This window comes from Marmota monax, unplaced genomic scaffold (genome assembly GCF_021218885.2).
Source record: "Marmota monax isolate L192 unplaced genomic scaffold, Marmota_monax_Labrador192_F-V1.1 WCK01_AAM20220418_F8-fsc00130, whole genome shotgun sequence".
In the NCBI taxonomy this organism is placed as follows: Eukaryota; Metazoa; Chordata; class Mammalia; order Rodentia; family Sciuridae; genus Marmota; species Marmota monax.
In genome coordinates, this window is record NW_026693244.1 from 1395060 (window position 1) to 1410882 (window position 15823).

At 34.9% G+C, this 15823-nt stretch overlaps 1 protein-coding gene across 1 annotated transcript in view; it reads right to left on the reverse strand.

Annotated features, from left to right (window-relative positions):
- The window catches only part of Adamts6 (ADAM metallopeptidase with thrombospondin type 1 motif 6), a 297708-nt gene that overhangs the window by 15355 nt on the left and 266530 nt on the right, over nt 1–15823 (reverse strand). The window contains exons 21-22 of the mRNA XM_046456198.2: nt 11960–12164; nt 1173–1349 (exon numbers count right to left, since the gene is read on the reverse strand). Of these exons, the coding sequence (XP_046312154.1) occupies nt 1173–1349; nt 11960–12164 (382 nt within the window). The remainder of the gene's footprint in view (nt 1–1172; nt 1350–11959; nt 12165–15823) is intronic.

A 15823-nucleotide genomic window follows, 5' to 3' on the forward strand; every position in this document is an offset into this window, starting at 1 on the left:
GTCATTTGTAGGAAAATGGATGGAACTTGAGAACATACTGTTAAGTGAAACAAGCCAAATTCAGAAAGTAAACGGTCATATTTTCTCTCATATGTGGAAGCTAGTGAGGGAAAAATAAAAGAAAGGTGAAGGGGAAATCTCTTGATAAGCCAAGGAAGATCAGTAGAGCAGAGAAAACTTTCAAATGTCCTTTGTACAACCATGCATTACAACAAAAAATATATAAAGAAGGAAATGCCTACCTAATTTAAAATAAAAATCATGAGTACATGTCTACAAAGATTATTTAATATCAATTAGGTATTGTGAAGTTTTCATGCACCTACAGTGAAACATATTTTAACACTAAATTGCATATAATGTTTAAACTCATCAGATGCATTCCATCTGAGCATTTCGTAAATTAAACCAAATATCTCTACAGATATGCAAAGTTTTATTTATTTTCCAATCATGTTTTTTCCCTTAGGGCTGAGCACAGAATAAGTGTCATTAGTTACCTTAATGGGTACTAAAAATCTTTACCTTTTCTCAATTGATATAAAAAAGTGTATAGGTACTGCTGTGCTCCAGTAATGTGGAATTTGGAGAAGAATTTTCAGAACTACTACTGTGAAACTGGGATCAAACCCAGGGTTTTACACATGCTAGGCAAGTGCTCTACCACTGAGCTATATCCACAGTCCTAAAATGCTATTTTTAATAACTGAGGGCAGACTCAGAGCACAAACAAAAGCATACTGATATAGTTTTATGCTATTATGATTCATTTGAGTCTCAGATATTAGAAGATAACTAGCTATAAGGCCAATTATGATACCATAGGATAAAGGAATTGACTGGCTAAGAAATTTACTTTCTATGATATCATGTTTTAATGTAACAATAAATTTTCTCTCTGATATTTAGAAGAATAATACTTAATTTTCATTCTATCCAAATATACCAACTTGGTATTTTTTAATTAAACAAAGTTAATTGGATGTATTTCTCATGTTCAACTTGATGCTTTGGGTCACTGGGATTGTTGGCATGTACCACTGCACTTGGCTCATACTTTGATTACTGTGTTGCTACTCATCTCTCAAGTGTTTTTAATGACTAAAACAAGGATCTTGGGTTTGTGTCTCAAGGTGCTGCTTCAGCAGGAGCCCATACTCCAACTGCCTTACCTGGCCCCAGTCTCCTGTCACCCAGCGAGGAGGAGGGCAGCGGCCCAAACTGCAGCGGATGCGGACAGGAGGTTTGCTTTCCTCTGGACATTGTGCAGCTGGGAATGTTTTAGAAAGGTCACTGCTCTTACACAGAACAATCCGATGCTTGAATCCTGGACCACATTTTGGAGTACACTAGAAATAAAATAAATATTAATGAATAGCAATAGATTAAAGACAGGAGAATTTGAGGAAAGTCTTTCTTGAAGTAAATGCGTATATTTTACAATATGTATACCCACTGATTCTAGGCAAAAATCTCTCAGAAACGAAATTCCTTAAAAGCTGTTTAAGCAAAAGTACTTTTTTAGTTTTTCCCTAAGGTCTTTAAGAGATAAATCCAATGTTTGCTTTTCTTGGCTAACTTATTTTCTTCTTTGCTTAGTGATAGGTTATTTTCTCCATTCCTCCCTATCCCCAGCCTCATTGAGCTGAGATAAGATTCTGTTAATTTTTGGAATGTAGAGTTCTTGATTTCCTATTTGCTGGGTGTAGTCTTCTAAAAAGAATTTTTATGTTATTAATAGACCACAAGACTTGTCTCTGTGAAGCTAGTTGGGGCTGGTGTAGATCAACTACAGTTATCATGTGACTGCTAAGAATACAGGTCACAGGTGAAGGTTTATTGCACAGAAAATCTTTGGAATTTCCCTGTTCATCTGTTACAAACATAGCATATTAGACTGTTCTTCAGAATTGGGTTTGTTTGTTTTCCATATTGAGGAAAGGATGCTTCTCTCTATGGCATACATCCTATTATTTGCCTTATCTCCAGGTGCTTTTGTGGACCACCTATTTAATGTGGTGGCTGACTGAAGTCATCCAGCTTTCACTGCCACATGTCTGGATGCTTTCTTGAAATCTGTATTTCCTCTCAGTCAAGTGAGGGCCTTATCCACAATACTTGGAAGCACTGGTTATGCATGTTTCCTTCAAAATGCATTTCCTAATCTCTTACATGAACTATAAAAGAAGGGGAGGAGATAAAAATGTATGAGACAGTCTCTACCTTTAAGGAGCTCAGAGTCATAGTTGGGAGAGGGACACATGAACACAAGGCTAATGTTAAGTACTGTAACAGTAGATGTAGAGCATTCTTGTGTACCTCATCACCACTGGCCTGTTTCATAATTATTTATTTACATGTCTTCTTATCTCTACCATACTATAAGCTCCTGAAAAATTACTGCACTTCTGTTTTATCTTTATACACACACTCACACACCTGACCCTAGGATCTGGCTGAAGGCTTTCAGTAAGCACCCAATAAAGAAACACTGTCCTTTATCTGGAGAGATGATAGTTTTAGACATTAGTTTTAATGTCTTAGTGAACACTGTACACACTTTGGAGCAGTTTTATTAGTGGTAATCTTTGAACCTGGTATGTATCATAGAAAGGGGGAAAATATTCTTGTTTTTCAGGTGAAAATTAAGGATCCTATACAATCTTTTTACCACAATGAATGCAGTAAGAGAATGCATTTCCTTAACACAGAAAAAGAAAAAAAAATCATTAAGGTTTTTAATTTTTTTTTTTGTAATGGGTACTGAACCCAGGACCTTGTGCATGCTAGACAAGAGTTCTTCCACTGAACTACATCCCCAGCCCCTGCTAGGATACCTTTTGAAGGATGATAACATACAGTTATTTCTAACGTATAGCTCCAGAAGAAGTGATAGTTAGGGAAATTTCTCAAGAGAGAAATTCCTGATCCCTGTCATTGCTTTTCACAGCAAAATCAACATGCTCACAGGCTGCTGCAGCCTCACACTATTCATATAATCAGTCATGAAGTTTTATTGACCCATCCTAAATCTCTCACATCTGCTGATTTCCTTGATCTCCACTGCCACTAATCTTACTTCAAATATTAATTTCCCACATGAAAATTTGCAACTACTTTCTAATAGTTCTTCTATTTCTTGCTCTTGCCTCACTCCAATTCACTTTCTGAATATCAGAGGGACCTTTCTAAAGCACAACTCTGATAATACTGTCTTTTGATTCTAAAAATTATTCAATGCCTTCTATTGATATCTGCAGTCTTCACTAGTGTTAAACCAGGGCCAGGCACAAAGCTAATACTGTTGCTGCTATAGCAGCTATGACAGCTGCTACTTACTACTAACAGCCCCTATCCTTTAATAAACACTGTATGTACCAAGTGTTGTGCTGAGTGATACTTACAAAACTATGAGATGGCAATTATGATTATATTTGTCAGATAAGGAAACAAACTTAAGAGTAATTGACTGATAGAAAATTGAACAGATAGTAAGTGGCAAAATTATTCTAATGCTATTTCTTACTCTAAGTTTTTCTTGGATGTTAGGCCCTATGCTATGTACTTCACATATATTGTCTAATTTAATCTTCATGATTAACTATCACTTTATATTTCAAGTAATGAAAACATTCAATAATTTCTATGGAGTGAATAAAGCCCCGATCCAAGTCTTCAGTTTGCCCCATTCATATCTAGTACTCTTTACTTTATGCCACAATTCCTCCATCATCCAAGCCAAAGCCTTAGAAAATTTCTGCTACTTTATTAATGTATAAAATAATCATTGGAAATAATAAATCTACTACCTTATATGCCATTAGAGCTTCACAGCTCACAAAATACTGTCTAATACTTCATTAAACAAGTTTTTTAGAATTATCACAGATAAGGAAAGCTTATGTAATATAATGAAGGAATCAACAGATTACAAATGGTAGAGCTAGAACTAACTGCTAGGCCTTCTGACTTTTCCCTTAGGGCCTATATATTATGCATTCTTCTGTTTTTATTGTATGCATAAGCTGCTTCTAGTACTGGCAGAAATAAATTCAGGAGAACACATAACATATATTAGTTCATTTATATGAAAAATAAATTGAGGGGCTAGGGTTGTGGCTCAGTGGTAGAGCACTCACCTAGCTAGTGTGAGGCACTGGTTTTGATCCTCAGCACTACATAAAAATAAATCAATAAAATATAAGTATTGTTTCCAATTAAAACTAAAAATAAATAAATAAATAAATAAAAATTGAGGTGAAGTATAAATGGATAGAAAGACCCTTCATTCCTTAAGGAGATAGGCAGAAAACACAAAGAATGTATAGAGACTCAGTCTTTTTTTAAACTGTGAGGCTGTAATTAGTTTCTAACTTGGGAATATGCATTGAAAACTGCACTTGTGCCACTCTCCCTGCCCCCTCCACATCTGAAAATTATATGTATGCATATTGAAGGCTGAGACATACGTCTTTTGCTTACTCTATTTTTTTTTTCTGGTAGCAAGAATCTTCTGCTATTGTTTTAAGAATGTAATAATACCTAGCAGTCTTTCCTATGAGCATATGCCAAGTTCTGTTTACAATTAAGGGGGGCAGACAATGCAGACAGGCAATTCATTCATCTTTGTTTGAGAAGTCCCCAGGAAACCAAAACCAAAACAAAACAAATAAGACTGATAATAAGAAGAGAAAGTAGCACTAATATTTATTAAGCCCTTTTCAGGTAATGGTCTAGTTAATCCTCACAGAAACCTCAGGAAGTAAGTACTGTTATCATGCCTATTATGTTAAAGGTGAGAAAACTGAAGCACTGAGAAATATGGATCTATCCAGATGGCAATTTCCTAATAGAATAAAGCTCCAAATACAAATGTCAAAAGACACAAACCATCTGTAGGAAATGTGCAGTTATGTGTAAAACTAATCATATAATGATATATTTTACTCAGGCAAGAATACAAAATTATATGCAAAAATTGACTTAATAAGCCAAGGCTATTCACATCCTATAGCAGCAGAAGTAGAGAAATAATCAACTGCATTCTCAAAATAGTGAATGGCTGAAAACTGCAGTAATTTCCCCTTTATCTGCAGTTTTGCTTTCTGTGGTTTCATAGTATAAAAATATTAAATGGAAAATTCCAGAAATAAACAATTTATAAGTTTTAAATTGCACATCATTTTGAGTATTGTGATGAGTATTATTTTGTGCAGTTCTGCCAGGAACATGAATCATCCCTTTGTTCAGTGTATCCACACTGTATATGCTACACTCCATCCCCGCTTAGTAGCCACCTTGGTTTTCATATTGATTGTCACCATAACACAAGTGCTTCTGTTCAAGTGACTTTTATTTTTCTGAATGGCCCCAAAGTGCAAGAGTAGTGTTACAGGCAATTTGAATATGCCAAAGGGCAGCAGTGAAGTGCTTCCTTTAATTGAAAAGATGAATACTTTAAATATAAGGAAAGAAAAAATATCATATACTGAGCTTGCTACAATTTACAGAAGAATGAATCTTCTGAGTGCACCTTCTGAGTGCATGTCTTCATTATTTGAAATATAAAGTGATAGTTAATCATGAAGATTAAATTAGACAATATCTGTGAAGTACACAGCATAGGGTCTAACATCCAAGAAAAACTTAGAGTTCAGAATCTGTAAAACTGTGAAGAAAAAGAAATTTGTGCAAGTTTTGCTGTTGCACTTCAAATTACAAAACTTGGCCACAGTGTGTGACAAAGTTCTTAGTTAAGATGAAAAAGGCATTGTATCTGAGGATGAACATAAAATATGGTTCAAATGCAGTCAGCTATATGAAGACTTAATCAAGAGATCCTCCGAAATGAATGAGACCAAGCCATTTACTACAAGTAAGGGATGGTTATAGATTGAAGACTTTCAAGTTTGTATTGAAAAGTACAAAAATTACTGGAGAGGTTACAACTACCAATGAAGAAGTTGTTGCCACACCTCCAGCAGAGTTAAAGACATTGATTAAGGAGTAAGTATACTATCTATAACAAGTCTTAAATTATGAGGAAATCAGGCTCTTCTGGAAGAAGATACTCTATAGAACCTGCATTCAGAAAAGTACAAAAGAGGCAGTGGGGCACAAACACATGGAATGACAGAATAATTTTAGTATTATGTGGCAGTGCTACAGGGCATATGATAAAGCCAGGTATAGTATACAGAACGAAGAACCATGTGCTCTCAAAAACAAAAACCATACTTTGAGAGAGATGACTTTCATATAATTATTTTTTTTTAGTACTGGGAGTCCAACAAGCCTCACACACTAGGCAATCACTCTACCACTGAGCTACACTCACTCCCAGCCCATACATACTTTATATTACAATTGTTTATTTCATTGTTAGTTACTGTTGTGAATCTCTTATTGTGCCTTCTTTATAAATTAAACTCTATCATAGGAAATACTATCCACAGTTTTAGGCATCCAGTGGAGGTCTCTGTGGATAAAGGGGAGACTACTATACATTTTTATCACATTCTTACTTAATGAATACATCAGGCCTGAGTCTTACAGATATCGTCACAAATATTACATGTCTGTAGCCAGACTCTCAACTCTGGTCTTTGCAAATATTGGACTTCTTAAGGGTGATTATAAAACTAAGTGTTTAAAAATTGTTTCTAAAACATAGTAAAGGTACAGGAATGTTATTTAGAATAGGTTCATTCTCAGTAGAACTTGATCCAGCAAATCCTTTGAGCTAACACCAGAGATGGTCAAGAGGAAATATCCTTAGTTTGTTTTTATTTTTACTTCTTCCCTCTCCTTTCTTTAGCCTAAATTTCACTATTGCCTTTCTTTAGCCTGCTGATAAAGAGAAAATGTGGTTTCCATCTAACAATGTCAGTTTATTAAGCTGCCTAAAAAATTAAGAAATTCTAGAAAAGCATGATATAGTGATGGTTACATATGTGATTAACAGGCATTTGCCTACGTGTGAATGCTTCAGAATATTCTACAGAAGTAATCACTTGTCTATACCCATGCAAAGTGTATGTTTTTGCACATTCTTTTGAGTATGCAATAAATCCACTAGTAATCATTAAAATTTAAATATGTAGTTCAGTAATAAAAATTCATTTTTTAAAATATTTTTTTTATCTGTAGTTGGACACAATACCTTCATTTATTTATTTATTTTTATGTGGTGCAGAGGAAGAAACCCAGTGCCTCACATGTGCCAGGCAACCACTCTACCTCTGAGCTACAACCCCCACACCCAAAATTCATTTTTAAGTTAAAGAATAGTTATAAAAACCTCTCAGAATAGACCATTTAGTGGAGTAGAGTAGAAGATAATATTTTAGTGGATAAGTAATTCTTTAATAAAAGTATTTGTTTCTCCTTCTTGCAGGTAAATAACATTTTCTTTCTTCTTTTATTCAAAAATTAGAATCTCACAATTATTTAAAACCTGACCAGACCATCTGTTTTATCTTTTTATTGCAGCAGGATATAGGAGGTTGTTCTTAGGAGACACATTCATGCTTTTGTTTAATATTCTTTGATTAAAAATATGCAAGAGCATATTTTATAGAAAAAATGTACTAGAAAAAATTACTAGAGAAGAATTTTGGGGTTAGACTGAGTTCTTGCAGGAGGGGTTTAATTTACTTAATTACAGGGCCAGTGGAGAACCTAAGTGTAGGCATGATGATATCACAATTATTTTTTCTCAAACAAGTGTGTAAGTAGGTTGTAGGTAGATCTACCACTACCCCGAGTCCTTACATAATGCTACCTCAGTGTAATGCTACCTACAAAGTCAGCTGAATATGATGTCCATTATTCACTTGTCCAAAAGAAGTACAAGAAATAGACCCTTTCCAAAGGGTACTCTGCAGTAGTCAAAGAACCCACTCTGATACATCAGAAGAATGGATTAGAACTGCTGAAGCCCATCCATAGTAGAAGCAATGCTTTCAAGAGCTACTTGTCAAATGATGGCAAAGGAAGAAAACCATTTAAAGTCCAACATAGCAAGGGTGGTCCCAAGATTGAGGACAGATTGGAGAAAATGAGAAAGGTGTGACTTCATTATTTTCACAAAAAGCCGCTGATGAACCATATCCCTGCACTCAAATTTGGCTTTTTTTTTTTTTTCCCTGTTGCCATAAGCGCTGGGTGGGCTTAAATGTTGGGGAAAATGGTTGCTGGCTTTACAACAATGGAAATTTTATACTGTATTAGAGTAGCCAGCAAAGAAAAGTAAAGGGTCAAAAGGTAAATTCCTCTTACTACAACATATTTTCACCAAGTGAACCTCACCCTGTGATTAACAAAGCTCAAAGGGCTGATGGTTAAAAATGAGGAGGGAGCAGAAAGAAGAGGGAAGTTTTCATGGGTGTGTCAAAATAAAATTGTGTAAAATATTTGTAAAATGTTAAGTGAAAGACTGAACATTGCCTGCTCCTCTGCACAGACTCTGGCTGTCATTAGGGGAAGGTGTTCTACTTCTCTGAGAAGAACAGGCTCTTGTTCTCACTTTCGTCTACCTAGTTACTCAGACATTTATTTCAATTACTGCTCTTTATTCCAATTTATTTTTTAACCCATCTAGGGAAGAGATGGGCTTCCTGGTAAAGTAACAAAACGGAAGCCCAAGAATGAAACCCACCCTTTGCAATATAAACAGGAGAGATCACATTGGGCAAAACCCATCTTTCCTATTGAACAAAGGATGATGAAGGAGGTAAAGCTGATGTTCAACTAGACATTATTGGCAGCATTTCAGAAGCTATGCTTACACCATGATAGTTTCCTGGGTCATCTATAGAGAAACAATAGCAACTAGTGAAGATTTATCTGAGGTAGTGGTCACAACATGTACACTCCACCTGCCCAGTCCATCTTCTTTTGCTTAAGTCTTTGACTCAGCTATTTTAAAGATAGCAGAACTATGATTGAATGTACCCTCAGCTTACATGTATTTCTTCAGGCAGCTCCCAGAAATGCCTGCCTATAAGAACCATTTGAGCAAGTCACTGCAAATATTGGATAGATTAGAATGAGAATTTTAAAAGTGGGGTAAATATAGTCTATGTGAAATTGAATTCAATAGAAACCCTTAAAATGGTATTTGAAATGGAAGCATATTGGTAATATATATTAGCTATTTTTTCAGGTGATTCTATTTTGGTGGTTTTATTTTAAAACAAAAATACAGTGAGGAGCTGGAGCTGTATTTCAGTGGCAGATCACTTGCCTTGCACATGTGAGGCACTGGGTTCAATTCTCAGCACCACATAAAAATAAACAAATAAAATAAAGGCATTCTGTCCATATACAACTATAAAAAATTTTAAAAACACAATGATAGGGCTGGGGATGTGGCTCAAGTGGTAGCGCGCTCGCCTGGCATGCGTGGGGTGCTGGGTTTGATCCTCAACACCACATAAAAATAAAATAAAGATATTTAAAAAAGAAAGACACAGGATTTATTTAAAAAAAAACAACACAATGATACTGAGAAGTGTAGGTCAGGAGACCAATGTGAAATAAGTCTGATATAAGGAAGTTTTGGTAGTTTAGTGGTTGGCAAAACTTTCTTCTAATTTCTGCTTATGAAGGATGATTTGGCATAGAGTTTTGCTTTCAAGCCTATTACTTAGTACTACTTTATTACTTAATCTTTAAAACAAACTTTTTCCCCATCCTGCTTTTATCTTAAAATGTTTGTTTCTGTTTAGTTGATTCTCTTATCAGGAATACCTTCTCCAGCTTCCCTATTCTCTTCAGATTCTGTTCTCAATATTCAGTGCAACTCCCATCAACTGAAAAAACTAGTATACTTTTCCAGGCTACCTTTATCTGCTTAGCCCTGAATTTCTATGAGTTATACATTTATATATCACAATCCACTGTTTATTAAACACTGTCATATTAATGTCTAGTTGCTTCATGAATATTTTCTTTTTTAACAAGATTCTTTCATATTTTCCATAGTGCCTATCCCAGTAAACACAATCATACTTAACCAACTTGACTTGAAACTCTAAGACTTTTGTACCCAGTTATTTAGTTTTTGTTTTGTTTTAGTTTTTTTTGGTACTGAGGATTAAATTCAGGGGCACTCAACCACTAAGCCACATCCCCAGCCCTATTTTGTATTTTATTTAGAAATAGGGTCTCACTGAGTTGCTTAGTGCCCTGCTGTTGTTGAAGCTGGCTCTGAACTTGTAATGCTCCTCTTGCAGCCAAATTGTAATATAAAGTCTCCCACTGTGATTTTCCCATAATAAATTATCATCATTATTGATTAATATTTATGGATTTATATAAGTATCCTGGGCACTAATAAATGTCTAATCCTGCAGAATATCTATTTTTTAATCATTGAATTTCATCTTTCAGATGAATTTAGAAGTTAATGCACCTACTATTAGGGAAAAGTCTATACTGTTTTCTAGTACCATGGACTGGATAATACCAATGACTATATATTTGATTGAAACTTCAAATAAAAAGTAGGTAGAATGTAATTACTAAAGCTGGAGTATGGCCAGGAAACTTAGGAGAACACTCCCAGTTCCTGCCAGAGTCCATGGATAATCATGAGTGGTCAGAAACATTGCTACCATGTACCATCTTAAACATAGTTCTTCTGGCCTGTTTCTCTAGCAAAATAAGGCCACCCAAGCAGTAAGGTTCACAGGGGGAATAGTTACATCTAGAGGTTCCTAAATAACAGTTTAACTTTTTCATTTGTTTTTGACAAACTCATGAGGTCTACAGGAAATACCCAAAGTAAGTTCCACAATATTTCCAGCAGGATATATTAGAATAGAGTCTGTAATGCATCCTGTTTTGCTAATTTGAAAGAATTATCTCTAGCCAGGTACTCATTCTTTTTAACACTAACCACTGCTACAGAAGATTCAGCTTTTCTTTGTGAAATGTGGAAAATGCTGTAAGTGTGTGTATGTACATGTCTTGTGCATACTGAGGGAACAAAAATTATATACTTCTTTTTTTGTTTTCCACAAGATCACTTTTCCAAGTTCCTCTGGATTATATTAGATTATTTTGTACAAATTCATGCCCCTAAAGCATCTTAGTCCCATCTTATATACTAATCATATATATAAGATAATGATAAATTCTGAACTTGACTTTTTGGTATATCCCTCAGCTCCACGTCTCTTTTCCAGATGCAAATAGAAGCAATTAAAACATACAGATATATCACAAATTATAATAAATTGATAAAGGCTCATATCTAAAAATTATGTGATTAGGCTGTTACATTACTTGAAAAACAGATTTTTAAAACTTTGTGCCTTCCAACTCAGATCCTAGAAAAGGTCACTCTAAGGTCTTCAAAAATTTGGGATAATAAAATTTTATTTTATTTATTTGCTTTTTGGTACTGGGCATTGAACCCAGGGGTGCTCTACCACTGAGTTCTATCCCTAGCCCTTTTTATTTCTTATCTTAAGACAGGGTCTCACCAAGTTGCCCAGGCTGGCCTTGAACTTGTGATCCTTCTGCCCCAACATCCAGAGCAACTGGGATTATAGTCATGTGCCACTAGGCCTAGATGGGGTAAGAAAACTTCCAATTGTCCTTTTGAACTTCAGTTTTTAATAACATAGTCCTAATTCTGAGTTTGTGATGCTGCTTGTATAGTAAGAAAAGAAAAAAAAATCATATTTGTACCCACTACAATGTTATTTCAGATTTACTGTAGACTTTTTTTCAATCAGATTGATGCATAATTTCTCATTGACTTCCCTGACTCAAAAAACCCCCTACTTCTTGATAAGCAGCAATAAAATAAAACATGGCCGAATTCACTGTCATGCAGTTCTTACTTGTTAAGTTCTAAGGCGCTCACATGCTCAGGTGTCCTTAATATTAAATGCTTTGGTATTGATAGTTAAGACATCTGAAAACATACAGCCTCAGATTTCCTTACTTCTGACCAGTCCAAAGCCACCCACTGAGGTGGACATGACTGGTTGTTGCAGGGCTCTTTTTCGATAGGCCGGTGTGTTAAACAACCACTATAGTCCAGTGTCTCCTCCTCTGAAGGTCCGATCTTCCTGATGCAGAGCACTGCCCTTGTGCGCATCCCACCATCACAAGTCTTGCTGCACTCCAACCAATCCCCAATGAACCACCTGCAGCAAGAAGTGGAAGAAACACAGAAAAGCATTTCCTCAGTACATCCGGAGATTTCCAGGCGAGTGAAGGCACTTGCATGAATGGACTCTATCCTTTTCCTAGAAAAACTAACAGTTCATGTTGGTTAAAATAACAAGTGGCAAATGGAAGAGCCCCCTAATGAAGATTATTTGGTGTCAGTTAGAGATAAATATTTAAAGTTTCCAGTGCCATGCTAGTAAATGTTTGACAACTGGCTCTCCATGTGGAAAGGGAGTTCTGAATTGGGGCATTTGCCAATTTTTGTGGTATAATGCCTTACTATGGCTGATTTCAAGCTACCTATTTGACATAATATGAACAGGAGAAGATAAGCTAATAATAGGGTCTCGAGAATAAGTACTAGCCAGCTTTAGTACATACTGGCACATCACCAATAAGAAATAGTTATTAATTTTAATAGTATTATATTGAGGCTGATTCTCCCATAATTGAAGATAATATGCTCAAGTCATCCTAAAGGAATTGAGGATTTGCTTTCTAATTTCCAGAAATGAACTTCATGAAGATAGTAGGCCTTTATGGTACTTATTGGGGCAGAGAGGCCCAGGTATCTACAGTGAGGACATAGGTGCCTTAAAACACTTTTGGCAAAAGTAAAACCCTAAGCCAGCTCTATGAAGATGTACAGATACCTTGTTCTAACTCCTTTAATCCTAAAAAACCAGCTTTTGTATGGCTAATGTGGGGGAAAAACTCAAATGTCTTAAATGAACACATCTCACATTTGTAGGTATATCCATTCCTTTCCTTAAAGTCATCAATGAATATATATATATATATATATATATATATATATATATATATATATATATATATATATATACATAATTTCAGAGCAATGACCCCCATCAATTGCCTTTAAACTGAATTTCATTTTAACATTGTTGAATACAGAATGTAGATAAAAAGATATTTTCTTCAATACATTGTTATAAGTTATGCAACTATCATCAATGAATATGCTGATGCTCTTGAGTGGGAGACTACCCAGATAGAACACATAAAGCTTAAGAAAAAAAAATCCTTATTATTTCTCTAAGTAGCACTGCATTATGTCAGTTTTGTATATGGAAGGTACTATTTCAGTGAAGTTATAGTACTAGTAGCCTATATTTGAAACTATATTTAGCAAACTAATAACAATGGTATTGGTTTCATATTATTTGTATTATTATTTATAGAGGAAAATCAATATTCAGAAATACCATAGCTAACCAGTTTTTCAATTAAAAAGCTGTTAAAATCTAAAAATTTGCAACCTAAAATTCATTTAAAGAATGATAATCCTGAATTTTAAAAATCTGAAATTAATTTTTTGTTGTTGTTTGTTAAGTCATTTTCCAAAGGAGATTTAAAGTGATTTTCATATTCTTTCCTGTATGTTTTCTACAGATGAACATGATCCCAAGTTCTTAGTACCATTTTTGGTTAAGGAGGAAACTGTGAACTGAGAATAATAACTTGCATGCCAGCCATAGTGAAACTCTGATTCAATTTGTAACAGTGATTTCATCACCAAGATTAGGGGATAAAACAGAAATGTGTATAACTCAGCCACAAAAAGCTCAGTCATACCACCTCCAGCCATGATCTCATTAGGTCTCATAATGTAAGAGGGATGGAGACCTTCAAATTAAACACAGGTGCCTGAGGTAACAACAGTGATTCAGGCAGTGTTAGTGTTCTTTGGTGCACAGGGTCAGGGCCACCTCTGCCTTTTTACTCTTTGTCCCTTCTTTTATTACCAATCATCTCTTCTCAGAAACTTAGCCTAGATATATCATTCTACCCTTCAACTTGGAATATATGAAAGTAAAAGTATTAACCACCCTCACAATTTCCTTTCTGACTTTAATTTCAGACGTCACTATTCAGTCCCTGTTGCATCTTTATTGCTCATCATATTATCCCTCCCCATGTTTCTCTGAAGGATTAAATCACACCCTAGTTATTTAATATAGTCTTGCAATTATACCACTGCATCTGCTTGTCTCAGTTTCTCTATTATCCTGTATAGTTTAAGATGTACTGCTTTTTTCATCTTCCTTCTCTGCATATTTGATCCTCTGCTGGCATTCTACCTAGTTTTCTGTCATTTTCCTTGTCTTCCTTTAGATTTAGTGGTAAAAGCATGAACACAGAAATTCTGTCATAGTCTGAACATTCCCAAGGCTGGTCCTTTCTGTGCTCTTCCTCATACCCAATGATCAAATTGTCTTCATCCTCACAATGCCCTCATATCCATTAGAGGCTAACAGTCAGTGGGATTCACATTTGAGAGTCTGAAATTTTTTAGATAGGTTTGCTGTATCCTCTACAATCTACATTAACAATAATATTATTTGGAGGAACAAATATGGGAGACACTATCCCAAAATTTTGTCCCAACTTTGGTTAAGCAGAATATTTTTGAAGAAAGAACCCACCTTAAAACCAGAATATTATTTTTGCTTTATAATTCAAAGGAGAATGGCAGAACATATGAAAAAAACTGATATTAAATATTTGGATTGAGAGAGAGAGTGTGTGTGTGCGTGTGTGAATGCACACTAGAGTTGTTATAGCTCAGTGGTAGAACATTCATTAGCATGAGCAAAGCCCAGGATTTGATCCCTAGCACTGCAAAAGAAAATAAAACAAACAAAAGAAAACTAAAATAAGAAGACACAGAGTTTAAAGATAAACCTAAGAAATATTTTCAAAACAAAGGTTAAAAAAATAAATTATTTATTAGACTGGAAAGTGAAACTAACGTTAAGCAGAACTCTCTAGGACCTAAACTTTCTATAGTTGAGGTTTTCCTAAATTAAAAAAAAAATCAATGTAATCATAAACATTTCTGAAGTTGTGGAAATTGAGAATATATCAATGAGGCAAGCAAAATTAGATGTATTAAAAGGCTATCAGACAGTTGCTTTGTAAGTTACAATGTTAGTGACATCTGGTGTAATGGGAAAAACATCACCAGAGTTTAGAATACCCTCGGTCTATAAAATGATGGGAGTTGGCTGAGATGACTTCTGTGATTCTCTCCAGGTTTTAAGTTTTGGAGTTTTATAGAGGACTCTGATGAATCTTTTTCTAAACTTGAAATAACAAATTATACTTGTCCATGGGTGAGGTTCAATGACTCAATAATTGTTAACTATTATACAATAAAAATACCATTAAACAAAACCTAGCCTCTGGATAAAAATTAATTCTTGCCACTTTGGCTTCCTTTAGCACTTCTGCTTATAACTCTCTTACTGTACTTACAATATTTTCTCTTGTACTATCACGATTTTTATATGTTTTTACCCAGTTAGTTGGGCCTTATGAGTCCAAAGTACAGTGTGTTCCACATCTCATTAATCAATTTTTTTTAACTCTTGGTCACAGTATTATTATAATGTGTGGTTTGTTGTTTTTATCTCTCTTTTTTTCACAAATAGAAAAACCACAATATCATAGAGAATATGTAATATCAGTGTAGGGATTCGTCATATGAGGTAATATGTAGAAATATTCTTGCTCTCAAAACACAAACATGGCAAAAAAAACCTGAACTTGACCTTTCTCTAGATTCTAACTCAGCATTGCTTCCTTTTCTTATGGAAGTATACTAGTTTCC